The 17,217-nt window shown below is 55.1% G+C and overlaps 5 protein-coding genes across 5 annotated transcripts; 3 read left to right on the top strand and 2 right to left on the bottom strand.

Annotated features, from left to right (window-relative positions):
- Positions 1–503: 503 nt before the first annotated feature.
- Positions 504–4,416, top strand: G647_03592 (uncharacterized protein; the record flags this gene model as incomplete). The annotated part of the gene is made up of 6 exons (XM_008727937.1): positions 504–2,022; positions 2,069–2,344; positions 2,411–2,686; positions 2,738–2,902; positions 2,958–3,420; positions 3,474–4,416. The coding sequence occupies 6 exons, from the start codon at positions 504–506 to the stop codon at positions 4,414–4,416; spliced, it is 3,642 nt and encodes a 1,213-aa protein (XP_008726159.1).
- Positions 4,417–5,132: 716 nt separating this feature from the next.
- Positions 5,133–7,440, top strand: G647_03591 (uncharacterized protein; the record flags this gene model as incomplete). The annotated part of the gene is made up of 6 exons (XM_008727936.1): positions 5,133–5,318; positions 5,382–5,852; positions 5,944–6,189; positions 6,352–6,561; positions 6,715–6,965; positions 7,110–7,440. The coding sequence occupies 6 exons, from the start codon at positions 5,133–5,135 to the stop codon at positions 7,438–7,440; spliced, it is 1,695 nt and encodes a 564-aa protein (XP_008726158.1).
- A 676-nt stretch (positions 7,441–8,116) lies between these two features.
- On the bottom strand, positions 8,117–9,916 carry G647_03590 (uncharacterized protein; the record flags this gene model as incomplete). The annotated part of the gene is made up of 1 exon (XM_008727935.1): positions 8,117–9,916. One exon carries the CDS (start codon positions 9,914–9,916, stop codon positions 8,117–8,119), a length of 1,800 nt encoding a protein of 599 aa, XP_008726157.1.
- Positions 9,917–12,049: 2,133 nt separating this feature from the next.
- On the top strand, positions 12,050–14,840 carry G647_03589 (uncharacterized protein; the record flags this gene model as incomplete). Its single annotated transcript, XM_008727934.1, has 4 exons — positions 12,050–12,101; positions 12,163–12,238; positions 12,290–13,479; positions 13,570–14,840. 4 exons carry the CDS (start codon positions 12,050–12,052, stop codon positions 14,838–14,840), a joined length of 2,589 nt encoding a protein of 862 aa, XP_008726156.1.
- A 582-nt stretch (positions 14,841–15,422) lies between these two features.
- Positions 15,423–15,515, bottom strand: G647_03588 (uncharacterized protein; the record flags this gene model as incomplete). Its single annotated transcript, XM_008727933.1, has 1 exon — positions 15,423–15,515. The coding sequence occupies one exon, from the start codon at positions 15,513–15,515 to the stop codon at positions 15,423–15,425; it is 93 nt and encodes a 30-aa protein (XP_008726155.1).
- Between the last annotated feature and the right edge of the window lie 1,702 nt (positions 15,516–17,217).

Here is a 17,217-nt window from a genome sequence, read left to right as displayed (position 1 = left end):
TAACGCATTCAACGTGGCCGCCTTTTCTGTTGGCGCTTTTGGACCTGGTTCTAGCCTTTCGCCACTGGCAAGTATTGCCGGTATGCACGTTTGAGGGGAGACGGCAACCATGGCGCGTCAGGCTGAGCGGAAGGCATAAGGACTAACATCTGGAGATATCGCTCTCCGCGTCTCTGACAGGTTATTGATTGATTCCTGCGTTGGAAACCCATTCGTAGGGTTCGATTGAGGCTTGTTGAAGTTGGCATGGGCAAGAACGGAAGCCAGCTGCGAACCATTGACAAGATATGGCTCCGTTATTCTCGGAAGAGTCCTTTCTATCGAGCCTTAAATGCGCTTTGTGCGGAGAACGGAGACAGATCGAAGACTTGACGCTTTGCTCAATCTGCAGTCGAAATAGGGCTTCTCGAAGGTATCTGTGCATCGGTCACTGCCACAGAACCGAATGCGAACATGCTCTGGGCTGCGAACAGGACGGACACTCGTCATGCTGGTATAGCCACATGTCGGGAGCCTCTCTCATGATGCAGGAGGATCACCAGAAACAGAGTGCCCTGGCCGACGGATGCATTCAGGTCATCGTGCCTTCCAGTGTCGATGACAGAACTCAGACTGAACACCATCGGTTCGACCAACAGGCAGAGTGGTTCCGGGTGACCATGGCCAGCCTTACGGCACAAGGCGAAGAGCCTAATCTCCAGGTCACGGACCGTTTCAAGAAACTATGCAATCCCAATGCCCAGTTCAGTCTTGGGCAGTATCCGAGCCTTGTGTCCTTCGTTGGCGATACTGGGGTGGGCAAGTCAACGCTTGTCCGTGCAATGAACACAGTTGGCATTGTAGAACAAATGCAGAAAGCCGGCGTCATGGACTGGAGACATGTATTTGGCTGTCAGCTGCATGGCCCCGTCACGAGGGCAACTTCTGCACGAAGGACTACGCGCCCAACCTCAGTCGGCGTCCACCTTTATCGAGACCAGACCATTGTCCATGTAAGGGACGACCATGGGAATCAAGAGGATGTCCCGATACTCTATGCCGACTGTGAAGGCTTCTCGGCCGGCAGTATGAGAACAGATGCTGAATTAAGCACTGCGACGAGCTCGTCCCGTGGTTCACGGATAAGGTCTGGGTCCCTGACATCACAAACCTCGCACTCAAGGCCGCGCGCCGACTCAAATACACCTCCTGAGCTCCCGGCAGCCCCAGGAATGGAAGGCCCGCTACAGCTAGATCTCGTCATCAAGACGCCCGGCTTCAAGGAAATGGGCAAGGCGAGCGCAGATGTCTTCTACGCTCGCTTCTTGTACGCCTTCAGCGACGTCGTCGTCTTCGTGATCAACGAGGAACAGAAGATGAAGCGAGAAATGCAACGGCTGCTTGAGTGGGCAGTATCTGCCGTGAAGACGTCGAGGAGCAGGAGCTCACCTCGAACCCTCCTTGTCGTCCGCAACGGTCCGAGGAGTCACCACGACTCTTTCTACGATGACGTCGACCTCAAGAACGAGATGTTCCAGGATTTTGGCGACATCTGGGACGATTCGCGCATTCTCACCGACTACAAGGTGGACCATAACTTGAAGTGCAGCCGAAATGAGGACAAGATCTACGACAACGATCAGTATTTCAGGCTCTTCTTCCGCGAGACCACAATCTGTTACATCCCGAGCATACAGAGCGGACAGTCGCCCGATCGCATGTATCAACAGTACTCTCATCTTCGAAGGCTGATCGTGAGTGGCGTCCAAGCAGCTCAAAAGGCTCGCTCCAAGTCATACTTTCGGCATGATGTTCCATCTGCGATCGACTTGATCAGCCAGGCTTTCAGGCACTTTGCGGAATTTAATGAGCCGTTCGACTTTCACGTGGCGGCAAGGAAAGACAACCCGACCCCAATATCCATCCCCGGGCACATTGCCAATCTTCTCCGCCACCTAGGCACCACCAAAGAGAGGTTCTCCAAGTTTGAAATTATTGTCGCGATATGTTTGATCTCATACAACTATCGATCCTCTCGACTCGGTATGTTACAAGGCATGCGATTGACCATTAGCGCTAATGAGCACAGGAAGGGAACCTGCAGACATCTTCGACGACGAACTTTCACACATATGCCGAAAGGGGCTGGAGATCTATCAGAAACAGTTCTTGCGCTGCGCTCTTTCGATGGGCGACGGGACCAGATGCGTCAATTTCGCGTATAACCACGATTGTCATCAGAGTAAGAATGGCCTTATCTGGACTGGGCCCATCGATCGCTCATGTTTCGAGAAAGACGTCGCCGATGTGGTGGAAGGGGTCAGAAAGGCGTTCATTGACCTATACTCCGAGCTGTGGGATGTCAGTGCTCAACGTGGTGCCCCGACTCTAGAATCCACGGCTGCATTTCGACGCAGGATTCTTGGACGAGAGCGCACATCGTCGAATCCCCCTCTTGCGCGGGTTCCAACGCTGCGATCTCAAGACTTTAACAGGGTCGATCTGATATGGTCGGACCTCAAGAGCAACATGACCTGCTTTGCCTGTCTGCAATATGCGCCTGATCATGTACTGCCGTGTGGCCACGGCTACTGCGAGGATTGCGTCAAAGATTTCGGCAAGGTCCTCCCACAAAAGTCCTACCACTATGTAATGGACGAGTGTGTCCTGTGCAATGCCACGGCAGCCGAGTGGCAGACACGGAGAAGTAGAGTGTCTCCGAACGGACCATCAGTTGCGAATGAAAATGTCACGCCAGTCATCAGACTCAATCCTCGCTGCGGAGGGATAAGAGTGCTCACGCTGGATGGCGGCGGCGTCCGGGGCGTCATTGAACTTGCGCTGATTGAGAAGATCGAGCAGAGGATCGGTTTGAACCTGCCCATCTCGGAATTCTTTGATTTGGTCGTTGGCACCAGCACAGGTACGTGAGTCCGGCTGACCATAAGGCTTCGACTCAGCTGATTGAACGATCGCAGGGGGCATCATCGCTCTCGCCATAACAAACTCGCACAGGGACATCAGGACCAGTGCAATCACATCCAACTTCATTAGCCTGGCGAAGAAAGTCTTCGAAAGGGATCGCTTTGGCCACGTTTGGAGGATGGATCCGCTGAGAGTTGTCAACAGGTCCATGGTGCTGAATATCATGATGGTGCTGCGGGTCATCAAAAGCAGGTACAAAAGCAGCACCCTAAAAGACTGCTTGCTCGACTTCTTTGACCCGAATCAACCCATGTTCGGGGGCGCCGTCGTGTCCTATCAGCAGAGAACAGCGAGAGTGGCCGTCACAAGTACCAGCGAAGGATCCCCTTGTTTGTTCACGAACTACAGTCGTGCTTCGTACGCTCGAGCAGACGTCTCCGATGTAGAACATTTGGTGGACAATCGAGGGTTTGAGCGGCAAGACAACCCCGACATGGAAGCGCGAGTCTGGGAAGCGTGAGTCGACATGTGCCAGCTTCTAAGCTTCACCTGCTAACTCGGGCATTTAGAGCCATGGCCACGTCGGCCGCACCGGGTTACTTCCACGAATGGAGAATCGAAGATGCCGAGAATCGAAAACAGCGCAGGGTGCCGTTCCGGGATGGGGCTCTACATTCCAACCTCCCTGTGCAATGTGCTTTGGAAGAGCAAGACCGCATCTGGCCAGCTCATAAAGACTATAAGAAACCTTTGGACATCCTGGTATCCCTCGGCACAGGCAAACCACTCAAGGAGAAAGAAATCCCTCGCTGGCTGGAATTCGCAGGCGTAGGGGACATTGCCGCGGCGTACTACAAGAATGTCATCAACACCGATGCCGTCTGGGACGCCTTTGTCAACACCCCACGCAGCAATTATTCGCCAGGCCGCCATTTCCGGCTGACCATTGACCTGGAAGAGCGTGTCGGACTCGATGAATGGGACAAAATGCACAGCCTGTACGACAAAGTGGGCCAACTCTACGATTCGTCGTCCAAAGACCAGGCGGGAATGTGGAAGAAAATCGACGAGATCGCGTACAAGCTCACAGCCTCGCTGCTATTCTTCGAACCGGAGAAGTGCGAGCCTGTCCTCACGCGCGGGCAGACCCAGAGGCGAGAACAGATCAGCGGGACCATCCTGTGCAGACTTCAGTCGCCGAGTCCTGCGTTGCGCACGCTCATCCGTCGCATTGAAGGATTTTACCATCATGCCGCAAGTCGACATGTGGACACTCCACTACAGTTACCACGAGACTGGAAGAACGTGGCCCTCCAAGCAGAGCAGAATGGACAGCCGTTTGGTATCCCTTGTCGGCTGGACAATGCCGAAGGAGCCGCAGTCCGGCAGAGCTTGCTCGTCAAGTTGAAGCCTCCAGGCGAAGCGGGCGAGGGGTCTTTAGAGCCCATTAGTGGCTTTCCGATCACCTTCCAGGAGTTGAAGGCTGGGATGTTCCAGAGGGGCTTCAAGTGAGAGTGCACGGTAGTCTACCAGCTGCATGCTGTGGCATAGGTGAATCATGATATTGGACGACCGATGAAGAGGTCCCGCCCTAAGCTCAAAAGGAAGGAAACCGAGGACATTGGCACGCATCAGCGGAACCGTCGATATCATCTCGATACATATCGGGTCCGTCTCCGCACGGGCCCATGCCGAAGTTCCGGGCACCTCACTGCTGTGTGGTACAGATGATAAGCTGGCGTTCGTACCGGGCCCCTAGGACCAGCCCTTCTGGATGCCTTTCTCAGGAGCCTCGACACCCTTGGTCACCCTTCCATTGAGTCGGAGATCTTTGGGGATACGAAGTCATGGAGTACATGCCTGCTCCATGTTACTTGGCATGCAGACGACAGCCGCGCAGGGCAACTGACACTGCGCAGCCTGACAGACGGATGGACCGAGGTCCTCCTCCACATCGATACCCCGAGCGCGGGCTATTCTGAGAACCGATCTCCACGACTCCGCATCGCGGCTAGCTACTAGTATCTCTATAATGTACTTATGTCGTGAACGGTCCGACTATGTATCATCAAGGGGATCCACACGCCGTGTCAGCATTGATTCTTAGACGACATCCCTCTAGATCCAGGGTACACCGTGTCTGCGTTTCTTAGACGACATCCCCCTAGCTCCTGGGGCCGTGTCCTGCGGAATCAAGAAGAAGTCATCAAGGCCATATTTACGGCAAAATGAAGCGAGATATCAGCAACGTCACACCCGCCACCAACGGGACACACGACGCGGATAAAGCACACACGAATGGCGACCATACCGAGAGCCAGCCCCTCGATATGGTTATCGTGGGGGCCGGGTTCGCAGGAGTATACCTGCTTCATCAACTGAGGAGACGGGGTTTCAAGGCGAAGATCGTCGAGGTATGCAATTATGCAGTTATTAATTGCCTCTCGTCCTCTCTCCACTGACATGACTCAAACCAGGCCGGCTCCGACCTCGGCGGCATCTGGTACTGGAACCGCTACCCGGGCGCCCGCGTCGACAGCCAATACCCCGTGTACGCGCTGTCCATCCCGGAAGTGTACAAGGACTGGACCTGGTCGTCGCATTACCCGGACCACGCCGAACTGCGCGCCTATTTCGAGCACGTCGAGGACCGCCTGCACGTCAAGAAGGACTGCGTCTTCGACAGCAAAGTCACGGCCGCGACGTGGGACGACACGACATGTCTGTGGACCATCACGTGCGAGACGGGCCGGACGTTCACGACGCGGTACTGGACCGCGTGCACGGGATTCGCGGCCAAACGGTACTTTCCGGCGTGGGAGGGGCTCGACGACTTCAAGGGCGTGATCCACCACTCGAGCTTCTGGCCCAAGGAGGGCGTCGACGTCAAGGGGAAGAGAGTCGCCGTCGTGGGCACGGGGGCTACCGGCGTGCAAATCACGCAGGAGGTGAGTGTGCCAATAATCAGCCCGATGCTATCTAACAGCGAGCTCGATCTCCGCGCGCAACCCAAGCTAACGTGCAATGCCAAATTATCAGTGGGCCAAAGAGATCGGACCGGACGGCCATCTCAAAATGTTCCAGCGGACGCCCAACTACGCGTGTCCGATGAACCAAGTCTTCATGACGAAAGAAGAGCAGCTCAAGCTCGTCGACGAGCTGGCCGATCGGTTCGCCGAGCGGAACAATTTCTACAATGGCTTCTTGTACCAGTGGCGCGACAACCTGACGTTCGACCACAGCGAGGAAGAGAGACGCGAGTTTTATGAGATGCTATGGAAGATGGTGAGTTGGATGCCTAAATATATTTTCATATTCTCAGTGTGATGGTCGGAGTCGTCGTGTTGTCACAGTCTTGCTTGCTCAGCTCTGCTCCGTTCTGTGTGCTCCTGTCTTGTCCTGTCCTGTCCTTATGGCCTATCCATCTTCTTATTGATTTGATCGCAGGGCGGCTTCCGCTTCCTCATGAACAACTACTACGACATGACGCGCGACAGCGTGGCCAACCAGACTGCCTACGACTTCTGGCGCGAAAAGGTCCATGCTCGCGTACACGACGAGCGCAAGGCCGAACTGCTTGCCCCAAAGGAGAAACCTCACCTGTTTGGCGGGAAGAGGTTGTCTCTCGAGCAGGATTTCTACGACCACTTTAATAAGGTACTAATTAGACCGCCCTTTTCTCCTGAGGCTTACTTGTCCCTCATCTCGCTTGGCGCAGGCCACTTGATTGAGTCGGGCAGGATAAGCAACCACCCTTCCCCCTCCCCAGCGGAACTTGTATTGCAAAATGCTAATGCCATGGTCGACCAGCCCAACGTCGATGTCATCGACACGCGAACCAACCCCATCGTCCGATTCACTCCGGACGGCATCGTGCAGGAGGACGGCACGTTCCACGCGCTGGACGTCATCGCGCTGGCGACGGGCTTCGACTCCATCACCGGCGGACTGAAGGACATGCACGTCACGGGCGTGGACGGCGTGGTGCTGGCCGACAAGTGGGCCGCCGGCACGTGGACGTACCTGGGCATTTCGACCGCGGGGTTTCCTAACTTTTTCTTGTGAGTACCTATTGTACTCGACCCGTCACTCGTATGATACTTTCTCGCTCCAGAAGAAAAAAAAATCAAGCCGGATTTTTTCATACGCGTATGTGCGTGTTGTGTGTGTGTGCAGGCGACACTAACGAAATGCTCCTTCTTTAGCACGTACGGCCCCCAGGCCCCAACGGCGTTCAGCAACGGCCCCAGCTGCATCGAGATCCAAGCCGACTGGATCGTCGAGGTGCTCGAGGACATGGCCGCGCGGAATCTGCGCAAGATGAACCCGCAACGTCGCGCCGAGGAACAGTGGCGCGAGTTGGTGTTCGAGTTGATCAACGACACGCCGCGTGGGAAGGTCGACTCGTGGTATAATGGCGCCAACATCCCGGGGAAGCCGCGCGAGCATTTGAACTATGCGGGCGGGATCCCCAGGTATAAGAAGACGTTGGAGGAGGTGAGGAAGGGAGGGTATGAGGGGTTTGAGTTGTCTTGAAGAAGAACGTATGGAACGGGTCTGTCTCCGGGGCGGTTTCTAGTATATATAGGGGCGAGCAGGGATGGTGCTTGCCTGCTGTAATCAGGGCCGAGTCGAGAGGGATGGAGCTCGTAGAGTATGTATGTACACTTCTACACGACGAGGTGGGTTGGTGTCAGGCAGCGTTGATGTGGCTTTGGATGGACTGTACTGTACTGTAGAGGCATGGTCATCTCGATCGTGGTGCAGTGTTGTACCCTGTTGTGACTCTGAAGGCGGCCGGGACCATGTGCTGCGTGTTACAATATTGTGCTCTGTCGTTGCGATTTGGGACATGGCTGTGTGCTGTGCTGTGCGTCACTATGGAGATTCTTTGGACAGTCGCCGGGACGTCTATTGCGCCCTTAAAGGGCCATCCATTGAGAACTAGTCTGTTCTCAGCGATTCAGTATCCCTCTAGCGTAGAACGGGTGAGTAGGACTTGCCAAATGCAGGCGCTCTGTGGTGTGAAGGCCAGAAGTAGTATGACTGACTAGATGGATGCTTTGTCTGCGGACAAAGTCGTATTTTGAAACACACTTCTGCCCTTCCCAGGCCGTCCAAGCTGCTTGCCATACAGAGATCCGTTCACTCCCGCGGTACCGTAAGTGTGGTGTACACCAACATTCTCCAAATCTACCCAGACACGATACGCCTACTCGAAGAGCGCAATCCGATACGTATTGATATCCCCCTTCTCATCCGTCACTCGTAGCAAGTGCTTGCACTCGTCCATGTCCTGGCTCCTCGAAACTCTTACGCCCGCCACAATACCGCCTTTCTCCTCAATGTTAGGCACCTTTTCAAGGGGATGTGACGTCGAATATGCCTCGATAGCGCTCCGCGCGCCGTGGAATTCAGACTTCAAGAACGAGGGGAACAAGCATGATTGGGCCACTTTGTCAAGTCTAACTCCCTCAAGACAGAGCATGTATTGGAATCCTCTCTTCTTGTGGTAATACTTGAAGTCCGTGGAGTCAGCTGGCGCAAGCGGGAACGTGGTGGTCAGAGGTATCCCGTCCCACAGGTACGGGGCGGGCAGGATGCAGGCAACCTCGTTCCAATCGTCGGGAAGGAGGTTATGCTCCGTGACCGGTGGAGGGAAGGTGTATTGGAACCATGAGACCCTATTGTGGTTCTCGTCGTTATGCCACTGCATCAATGGCTTGGTCCCTTCGTACCCCGTGATAAGGAACGTGATCGGATCACAGCGCTCAAGCATGTACTCTATTTTGACAGCCTTGGGAAGGATATCTGTAACGAACTTTGTGAATGAGATGCGCGTGGGAGGTGTGGACAAGCCCGTCTTGTCCAGAGGTGCCGGCTTCGGTTGAGGGTTCCGTGGTTTCGGCTTCACCGTCGAGAAGATGCCGCCAGGCTTCGCGGCAGTAGGGACGCGGTTCTTCCTGGCCGCCGACATGAACATGATAACCTGCTCTGGCAGTTCGGACATGGTGAAGTCTCTTCGTCTGAGGTCGTGCGATGTGATTCCAAGGGACTCCATCAGGAGCTCTGCCGCAAGAAGTTGTCCAGCTTTAGGTGCCGCCTGGGGTCGGAGGTACCGCGCGGGATCATTGACTTCCGACCAGTGTTCTTTGATCTCGGTAAAGTCTTTGCCTGCCTCGATGTCTTGGAGAAGCGTGGATAGTGCTCCGGATCGCAATTGGCTCACACAACCTCTGAAAGATATCGCGGCGTGTAGATACAACAGATTTTGACGCGTGGTCTTGTCCGAGTCTTCCTCCATCCTCTTGTTCTCGCGTAAAGGGAGGAACCAGCGAATCGCAGCCTTGTGGCTGTCAGCGTGCGGGAGCTTGTCCTCCGTGAGGATTGTGAAGGCCTGCCGAATGGTCTTGAGGCTGTAGTCGTCGATGACCCGGCCGATCATGGTCGCAAGCACGGTCACGGGTGCAGATTCGAAGCCGCGAGCCTCTTTCTTGCGGATGCGTGCCTCGGGGAAGTCAACGTAGAAGTGGTTGTATCCGCCTGAAGTTCGGGTTCCGATAGATTTGGTCCTAGGAATGACCTTGAACTCCTCCGACACTGTCGCAGAAGAGACCTTGTCGTAGATTGCTTTGATGGACGCACGGAAGTGATCTGGTCCAGGCCGCTCTGTAGGATCCCAGAGCAGGGGCTGGACAGCGCCTTGGCTATCCACCTGTGCCAGGCCACCGTACCGCTTGATAAAGCGTCGGCATGTCGTGCACGAGTATTCGTGCCGTAGGGAAGGATCCAGATTATCGAGCCATGTGGACCAAAGTGTATCCTGCGATACGTCAACGAGGAAGATGGGAGAGGCGTCCTGGTTGAGTCGAGCAAGAGCAGACTCCGCAGTCACAACATAGAAAGCGTATTCCTTCTTCTCGTCCGCAAGATGTGATGGGTCCGGCTTCTGCTTCCTATCGCGAGACTCGGCTTTGACGTCGACCCAGTCGTCGGCGTTGTCGTCAACCATAGCAGGGTCGGTTGTTGTCACGGCGGGACGTTCGATGGGTGCAGGTTAAGTGATCTCGAAGGGGGACTGTAGCGGGCGAATAATCTCTCTCGAGCACATGTTTGGGGCTCTCGGATGAGATAAAAGTGATATGAAGATGAGTCTGAGGTGGCATGACTCCGAAGAGAGTAAAAATAACAACAATAAATAATTGAGCGTATCGAGCAAGCAAGCTCTTACTCAGACCGTGAGTCACAGAGGCAGTGCGGGCCAAGCGCGATCCTGTAAAGTCTGGAGTCATGTCAGAAACAATTTATACTGAACTCACTGAGACTGCGCCTGCACGATGAGCGGAGGCGCGGCCGCAAACTTCAAAGCCAACTGAGGCGGAGCTGATTCAAAACCGAGGCGGAGCTCATCCACTGCTCATGCCCACATCACCCCGATCGATGCCAGAGACCTTAGTCCTGAGTCCTGACGACTGCTACATCTTGTGCTGGTTCTGGACCGAATGTGTTCAATGTGAGTGTGTTCGCTTTCGTTCGTCGCTCACGCTCGCATCTAATCAAGATTGTTGTTTGGTGTTGCAATTTTGAGAAAGCGAGATTCGCTGGGACTTGGCAAGGCCTCTCCAAGGGAAGGACAAGAGCCAGCCCAGCTTCACATTCACACTTTCCATGCTATTATCCTTTGCAAAAGCAGCCATGACAGTTTGCTCTTCAGCTCGGGTTGACGCTTGCATCCAGAAAGGACATGGACCAGCTCGCAGGATGGGCTTCTGAGCATGTGGTGGAAGGGGGATTCAATGCATCGTATCCATCTGCGATTCGAAGACAATGGTCAATGTGTACGTGAACAGTCCCAAAACTACCTCAACGACAGACATGGCGTCGTAATGAGATGTAAAGGCCGTCGTGGCCTGATTCGAACGTAAGTCTCAAAAGCCATGGCATTCCTATTAGCTACAGAAGACGGCTGACAACGCAAGAACAACAGTTATTGACACCAGCGCTTTCTGTTTCGCGGCTCCGGTGGCCGAGATTCCCCAACCTTGCTGCGCCTGTCCTGTCGAACTCGGTCTGTCCACCCAGGCCGTCGCCTCCGGTGCAACCGGGCTTGTTGTAGCTGCCTGAATTGCACTTCCAGCTGTTGTGGTGGTTGCTGAGGTCCGCTGAGTCGTGCTGCTGGAACTATCTGTAGCCTCGCGGCTCTCACTTGCCAGGCTGAGACTGCTGTAATAAGCCTCCTCACTCTCGATGGCAAGTGAGTAGCTTTCACAGTCGAGGCTTACAAATCGGGACTCGCGGCTAATCGACACGGAATCGGTGGATGTTGCGTTATAGTGATAACAGTCGTTCCAACACCTAGTTACATTGTCGTGGTCAGTGGGAATACGAAGGTCAGTTTGGGGGGAGAGGTATATGCTAACTCTGAGGACCGTTCGAAGTAACCGTTTGTACACATGCAGTATCTTCGCTGGTAAAAGCTCGACTCTCCGAACTCCCTGGAACAAGCATTCTCTGAGCTTGTTGCCAGCTCACAAGGCCCATTCGCATCAACACGGCATCCAGGATAGGTGATGCTCATCTCGTTGGAGCAACCGCTGGCGGGGATTGACTGGTGTTGCGGGCGGTGCAGTCAAACATACCAGCAGTAACTTGAAGGTCTTTGCTGGTCCTGGGAGGTGGTGAGTGCGATAAGTTGTCCATGTTAAAGCGCACCGACGAATCCAGGGAGTACGTCGATCGTCGTGGGGGAATACGAATACGCCTGATGGGCTGATTCGTGCGACAACGGGAGAATGCAGGAGCGCTTGCCAAGGAACTCTATCTTGGTCGGCGGCATCCAGGACGGGCTGGGCTATGAAGCAATATATTCCATTGGAGGAGGGTACGAAACCCGAAAGCGCCAAGGACTCCGGGGCGATAGGCGTACAGACTACGGGGATATGGCCTGGAGTCGCGCTGCGCAAGGCGAACAGAAGTGCCAACGCCTGCGTCGAGGTGGGTGATTGGACTTCCGCGGCGATGCAGGCTCGGGGTCGACTGGTTATTAAGGGGGACGAGCATCGCAACCAGTTTCCGTTCTTTACCCCGGAATATCTGGCAAAATCATACGACAGTTTCGAGAGGGCGCCAGTATCAAGCCGTCGAGATGCTCACCGTCGCCGAGGTGTCCGGCCTCATCGCCGCAGCAGTCATGATAGGTATCCCGACTCACCACTCCTAGGCCTTACGAGGAACGCATTTGCTGACGGTGGGCGCCAGTCCAGTATGGGCTCCCCGCTGCCTTAGTGGTGATTTTGGTGAAATATGTCGGGACTGAGAACACCGCCGTGACATGGTAGGTGATGCGGTTGCATATCAAGCACAGGGAGGTCTAACGACGTCTCAGGTCTGTTGTCAATCGCACCATCTCTACGACCATCTGGCCACACCTTCTTCGCACAGACGCTGCCAACACACGCCAGGTTCCCACGAGAGTCCAGATCCCGAGCTGGGCTGCAACAGCCGGTGCCGCTTTGTTGGTTCTAGCTAGCGTGGTCACACCCCTCGGACTACACGATGAGATCGTGCCGGGCGAATCCACGCTGGTCGAATTCCAATATGTAAAGGATCCAGGTCCCTGGGGAAGGGTCACCATGCCTCGCCCAAACGCCCAGTTCTCTCGCCAGTGTGAAGTGGGCACGGTGATCAATTGTCCAGGGCAGTACCAAGGCGTATACATGGCCGAAACAGAGCCTGGCGTGTGGCGAAGTTTGGAGACGGACGAAAATTCCACCATTAACATCACGATCCCGGAGAACTTCACCACCATGTTTACCAGCGCCACTGCCGACCAAGGGAATACGGTGTCTGGCCTGTTTGATATCCAATATCGTCGCTGGAAGTTCAATCAGGACGGACTCATAAACAAGGGCCAGCCCTACGTCAGAGGCGACAGCCGTACTATCGGAACTCTGATCACACAGGAGCGGATCCTGCTCACAGAAGGACTCATCGTCGATATGAGGGACAATCCGGGAATTGGATTTAGGAACCACACAATACCTGTGGGGCTGGAGCACGGAGGAACCTGGACCGAAGACATCACCTGGATCGAGCCCGTGACGAAGTGTGCTGACACCAACTTGTCCATCGAACTGAGGATCGAGAATACCGTCGACGACTTTTCTAATCAAAATACGTTCTCGATTATCGATAGAGGTGCTTTCTTCGGCCTTGATGTCACGGCGCTTGAGTCACGAGCCTGGATTGACAATCAAACGCTTGATCTGTTCGGCCGTGCGCACAAGGCAGCCCGCATGCACAACGTACTTGTGGCTTCCAGTCTCAACATCTCTCTCCCCCTGGACCAGAGTACAGAGCCGTTGCCCAAGATCCCGGTAACGGACACTGGCAGTGCGTCGCCAGATATGTTCAGTATATCAAGCTTCGATACGATTGTGCTTGATCAGATGAGGGGTGTTGGTGGCGCACCGCCCGAAGTCCCCGAGTATTCTGGAGGGAACACATCTATCCCTTTCGTAAACCACTATCCCGACGGCTTCAAGAAACTTCTGGCGTTGAACTACTCGGCTATCGGTATGTTTCCACGTTCGATGTTGCCCGTTCCGCATTCAGCCCCCAGCCATTCAACACCAAGCTAACGTACCTATCTATATATGTATCTAGCCCAAATATGCAGGGGTTACTATGAGATCGGGGCCACAGACAACGACTGGCGGGCCAACAACATCACCTACCCGGCCGTGCAATGCGGCGCCGTGCTCGGAACTCCCCTGCAGCCACCGAACCAAAACATCTCCGCCTCAACCTACACCGGCATCGAGACCTACCAGAAGAACCTGTACATATGCGCGTCGGCCGTCCGCGCCAGCATCAAGACCGTCACATTCCGCTACAATGGCACGGGCACACTGTTCGGCAATCTCGAGGCCGTGCACATCGCGGACAAGGTCTACGCTGACGAAATGTCCAAACCGCTCTGGGCGGCCGAGCACAGCTACGACCGCGCCATGCGGTTCGACCCCCTCTGGGGCATCGTCGACAACCGCTACCATACAATGGGCTACAAAGACGGTTTCTACACGCTTCACGCCGAGAAGCTCTGGCTCCCCACCAGCCCCTTTCTCACGGGCAACTTCGGCGAGTCTGAAGGCTACGACGCCCTGGCCGCAGCCTCGGGATTTACGCGCCGGCTCGGAAACTTGTACGGTGGCCTCTCGGACCTGGGCGGCCCAGATTACAGCGGCCAACACGACTACACGCTGCTGGAGCGCTACCAGCGGCTGTCGCACAACGCGACCACCGCCGCGCAGATCCCCAGCTTGAAGATGACGGACGGGCTCGCCGCGGGGCTGGTCGGCACCAAGACGTCCATCTCCACAAAGTACGTCGCCTGGCCCGCCAGTCTGGCCGTCGACGACCCGGCGAGCGGGATCCCCCGCGCAAGCGTCGTCGAGTACAGGCGCGTCATTCGCTACGACATCCGGTATGCGATCCCCGCGTTCGTCATGCTCGCGCTGTTGCTCGTCGCTCTCGTGTGGGCGGTCGCGATCCTCTGCTCGTCCCGCCACATCCTCCGTACCCTGCGAAACATGTACAACCAGACCAGCACGGGCCGGCTTGCGGTAAATACACTCCGTCCCGGCCAGGGCGACCCGCAGCAATCGTCGCGTGAGTGGGTGCGGCAGGATGGAGCCCTCGCGTTGAGATTCGGCCAAATCAATGTGCCAGGGGGTGATGATTTCTGCACTGTCGTCGGTGGGTGCGATGATGCGAAAGCCGATTTCTGCCCAAAGAGTGAGTCGTGTCAGCGAGCGTACGATGGTGGTAATTCGGCTCCACGCCGTCCCAGTAGCGACATCCCGCCTGGGGAAAAGAAAGGAATCGCCGAGACATCGATTACGGTCATTCCAAAGCAAGAAAGTATTGGTGCGTGAGTTATTCGAACACCACTGCTGGCAATGAAAGGAGACAGACATGTGCGTCAGGTGTCTAAAATTGCGTTCGTGGAGGGTTCTGAGTCTAGGAAGTCTACTCGAGTATGGCAGCCCTACAACTTGGAGCGCACCGGTACCACGTCCACGTCCACGCTCTCCGCCTTTTTCAACTCCCGCAACTTGGACCTCAGGATCTTGCCGGCCGCTGATTTGGGCACCGCATCGATGAACCGAAGCCCTCCGCGCAGGAATTTCTGATTGGCGACCTTGCATCACGCTCTTGGGCTTCCCCTCTTCGTGCCGGAAGAGTACACAATGAAACGGCCGGCTTGACCACGTGAGGCGTGGCAGATAGTCCAGGACTACGGAGGGTCCTGACGTTTCTGAATTGGGAAGACTGCGCGGTTCCCTCATTCCCATTCCTGTCTCCACCCCCGAGCAGAAGGATCTTGCTTGGCGGAAAACCGATCTCCTTTGCCGCCACAAGGACAACCGGCAGGAGAGAGGGACGGGTGACGAGAAATGTCGCCGCACCGTCGACGAGTTAAAACCCCAGCTCAGAGGGCGTATAGCCGGAATTGACTAGCGAGACGATGCCACCTGCCCAGACCGACCCCCACATGACGACGACGACAGGGTAGTCCACGTCGTTGGGCGAGAAGAGAGCCACGACATTGCCCTTTCTCCAGTCCGGTATGGCCTGTAGGGCTTAGGCGAATCGGATCGTTGCATATCGAAGGGCCCGGTACGTGTGCTCGTGGGGAGCGTCAACGTCGGAGAAGACAACTGTGTGGTGGGCAGTCCCGTTCTTGCCCTGCCCATGCAAGGCCACGCGAGGCAGGCACGGGCAACACAGTTCATAGTCCATAGCTGAGAGCCTAGCTCTCAAGAGATAGACTCAATAAGAGATCGATGACATGCTGCGGTGCCCTACCACAAACTATGTTTGAGCTGATTAGAGGTGAGCAATCAGAGATGAGCAAGGATACGGCGCGGCGACAAGAGCGCAGTGCCTAGATGACAAGGAGAAAGAAGGGGAAGGGAAAGGAAAATGCTCATCTTTGTCATATGGGTACGGTCGATCGGGTCGGGAAAAAAAGAAATCCCAGAAATTCACGTCTGGAATACGCAGCGTTGCATGGCCAGACGCCGTAGGCATTTTGTGGAATATTCCTTGATCGGCTTCAGGCTCGGTCGGTTCTTAAAGGCTGTGGTCGAGTAAGAGCGCTGCTCCGAGAGGGCGCAAGTGAGTCGGAGTCGTGGTTGAGCTCAAGCTCGATCAGTATTATCTACTACAACTGGACACAGCATGCCGCCGACTCCAGGTCCGAGCCTGGCTCTGAGGCTGCCATTCCAATCATTAAGCAAGCAGCCTCAAGACCGAGTAGGGAGCGGTGGAAGACGAACCAGGCTCAGGGTAGATGCATAGCTCTTCCTAGAAGCTGAGTGAGAACATGGAAGCGTGAGGTACGTGCTTGTGTGGGGGTATTGCTGGGGGACATCCCGGCAACAACGTCTGACTTGACCACGAGGTACCAGTATGCATGGAGGAGATTACCCCCACATTCCGACTTCCAACTGACAGGCACGGAGATGGGATCAGGTGGATCGACTGTAGGTCGTATTGTGCATCAACAATCGCCAAATGATGGCGGCGGTCAGCCAAGGAGGGGTTTGGTGTTATCGGAGGCAGACTAAGCCCAAAGTCCAGTCGTTGCTGCTACCCCATTAGCAATATATGACTGGACCTTTGCAGAGAGGACCATTGAGACAAAAACGCCTGTGTAACACTCATGTCCTACACCTAATGCAGGACGCATTTGTGATGGTCTAGCCGAGACAGACTCTGTGGTGGGAGTGGGAGTGGTGTTGGGCTTGAGAGTTAAAGCATAATCTGCATAGAGACTCATCTCTCGCTGACTGGGCTTCACCCGTGTTCATTCATGAGTGAGGACACCATCCCATCACACGCGGCTTTGGACAATGCGTAGAAACTTGAATGGATAGGTATACTTCCTTATGGGCCTTGAGAAAGTTCCAGAGTAGATTCGGGTTCGAGGCATCTCCAACGTTGCACACCTCCATCACAAAGGATATATGTCTGGGCAATCGTTGACCTCCTATTTGCTTCCCTAGGTTATGTTGAGAAATGGCCGCGTCGAGGTCTCGGCTCATTATGACGGCCTCTCGTACCGGTCACCGATAGGTTTGGCAGCATTCTGTGGGGATTGCACAGGCATGTCAAGCAGACTGGCCTGGGCGGCAGACACGCTTCTAGCTCCCGTGCAGGTCGCAGTCTCGAATAAATTTGGCGGGAAAGGAGAGAGCATTGAGAGAGCAATGAGAGACAGGTGAGAGGAAACTGAGTTTGGAGTAA

This window comes from Cladophialophora carrionii (genome assembly GCF_000365165.1).
Source record: "Cladophialophora carrionii CBS 160.54 unplaced genomic scaffold supercont1.3, whole genome shotgun sequence".
NCBI lineage: Eukaryota > Fungi > Ascomycota > Eurotiomycetes > Chaetothyriales > Herpotrichiellaceae > Cladophialophora > Cladophialophora carrionii.
Note: the sequence above shows the minus strand (reverse complement) of the source record. Positions and strands in the feature narration are given on the sequence as shown.